This window comes from Sinocyclocheilus rhinocerous, unplaced genomic scaffold (assembly GCF_001515625.1).
Source record: "Sinocyclocheilus rhinocerous isolate Xijiao unplaced genomic scaffold, SAMN03320098_v1.1 scaffold4841, whole genome shotgun sequence".
NCBI classification, from domain to species: domain Eukaryota; kingdom Metazoa; phylum Chordata; class Actinopteri; order Cypriniformes; family Cyprinidae; genus Sinocyclocheilus; species Sinocyclocheilus rhinocerous.
The window spans coordinates 26,980-29,426 of NW_015625569.1; the positions used below are offsets into that span (position 1 = coordinate 26,980).

General features: G+C 39.3%; 1 protein-coding gene across 1 annotated transcript in view; it reads left to right on the top strand.

The window, feature by feature from the left end:
* Positions 1-1,358: 1,358 nt before the first annotated feature.
* Positions 1,359-2,447, top strand: part of LOC107750213 (ciliary neurotrophic factor receptor subunit alpha-like) — a 12,285-nt gene continuing 11,196 nt past the window's right edge. Inside the window, exon 1 of the mRNA XM_016565497.1 lies at positions 1,359-1,448. Coding sequence (XP_016420983.1) covers positions 1,359-1,448 — 90 coding nt within the window. The remainder of the gene's footprint in view (positions 1,449-2,447) is intronic.

The following is a 2,447-nucleotide window of genomic DNA, read 5'->3' on the forward strand; positions in this document are numbered from 1 at the left end:
CTTATTCTATGTTTCGCAGCAGTTTCAAAGTGAAAAGTCCAGTGAGTAGCGCTAACACAAATGTTTAATGCGTGACTGTGGCCACACTTTTATTTATGTTGCTTAAGGCACATTTCACAGTGTTTTTATTACGTTGGTTTGGGTACGTATTGCGGCGATTCAGAATTCAAATGTCCGGGGAGCGTCACTAAAAGTTTATTTTCGTGTTGGAAAATAACACGAAACCCAATCCTAAACCTACCCGATGCAAAAGTGATATCAAAACGATGTCCGGGGAGCGTCACTAAAAGTTTATTTTCGTGTTGGAAAATAACACCAAACCCAATCCTAAACCTACCCGATGCAAAAGTGATATCAAAACGCATTGGCTGATGAAACAATGCTATTTTAATTTCCTTCTACGCAGGTTTGAGCTGTTTGGTCGAACTGTAGTTTTCACAGGAGCGCTTCACCTGTGTGCAACGCCGTATCGGGTGGGCTATCGAGCAAACCTACTGCATTAGAAAACCCATACATACTGTATGTGACGCTAACATTCAAAAGTATCAGTTTTCAAATTTCACAGCATGTTAAAATTGTTTTGAAGTCATGACATAATAATGTTCAATCAACACAAACTCAGCACACCTGAAAAAAACGATAGCTGCATTGGAAAGATAGTCCAACAAAACTGTCGAAAATATAAAAAGATGCAATCCCGAACACTATCTATCAGGCACGCCTGATGAAGGTCAGTGGACCGAAATGTTGCTTGTGATAATAAACTTCTACATTTAGCAAGTATACAGTAGATAGTGTGCGGGATTGCATCTTTTTATAACATAATAATGTGCAAGGAATTGTGTGAAAATTAGGCTTTCTTAATCGAAACTACTTTTACTTCTGCTGCCTCTTGTGTTCATTTCAACTGGAAATTGCAGTGATTTGTATGTATAGGTAAGTAATAGGTAATACCGTTCTTTCTCCAATAACATCCATTTAGAAATAGCCACGGCAACTGAGAAGCTGTCATTAAAGTGAATGGGATTTTGAGAATGAATAGCACACATTTACAATTCAAAGCCATTTTAGTTTATTTCAGCTCGAAATATAGTACAATAGATGGACGAAACATTGCAGTTTGATAATAATCGAATCAAACACTTGACAGCCCAGGTGCTCAGTGGCCACTGTGGGGAAAGCGCGGAGAACGTGGTTTAATCTGAAATGAAAAGGATGCAGCTTTTGTTTTGTGGGTTTTGAGGAGCGCTGGGGAAATGAGCAATGCTCTCTTTTCCAATTATGAAAGATAAAGTTCAATTAAAATGTAAATGTGGAGACTAACCGCCACACATGCTGCGTTTGTCTGCGCACGCTAGATGGAAAGACTTGCAGAAGCTGCTAGTGGAAATTCACAGAAGAAAAAAGCTCTTTTGGTCTTTGTTGTGAGCAGCTCAGGTGCAGATGAGGTATTCTCTGAGTCTCACAGCATACACACTCCAATTTTCCCGCTCACTCTTTCTCTGTGTTGTACAGCTGTAATTAGGAGACCTGGGAGCAATGAATATATATATACATATATATATATATATTTTACCATTACATATTTGTGTATAATGCCACTTTATAATTATGTTAACTTTTTTGTGTGTGTTGCATTGCTCTGTGGATAAATTTGAATTGCTTTGACAACAATTCAACTACTAGGCCTTATCACTTGATAAAATGTACACATCATAGAAAAAACATGCATAATTAGTCAAAATAAATAACGAAAACTAGTCACATTCTGTCAAAAATAAAATGTTGGACTCATGCAACTCTTAAATTTGCAACTTACATTTAAATTAAATTCAAAATTCCTCTTCCTGTCATTCCAGTTCAACGTTCCGTGGTCAATGCCAATTAAATTCACATTCCAACTCATAAATTGGAAAAGAAAGCTCAGAATTTTCCGCAGTCCTTCTGTGTGACAGATAAAGAGTGAGAAAAGCACAGAGTGAGCGTCTGAGCGCCGCACATGATCTTGAGTTCCAGACTGGAGCTTCAGCAGTGCAGGACAGGCCAGTGATGGATGCGCGGGATGAGTCATAGACGCTGGGCCGTCTCTACCATCACTCATCTCCCTCCACAGGCCTCAGCTGCAGTGCATTAGTCAAATTTCCCCCTCCTCAAAGCGGCCAAGACATGCACGGGACTTCCCAGCCTCTTTGTGCCCTGCTCTGTTGTGGTCAAGTGACCCTCATTACGCACAGGCACCAAAGAGTACACAGGTGGTCTTCAGGTGTGTGCAAATCCACTGCAGCACACAAACAGGAAGTGGACTATCAACAGACTTGAGGACTCTGACATGTTGTTTGGTCATATTGCATTTTCTATGAGAACGTGCAAACATTTTTTTTTATTTTAACTGAAATGTTAATGTAATTATAAAGTGCCATTATACAAATGCAAGTACAAATGCAAAT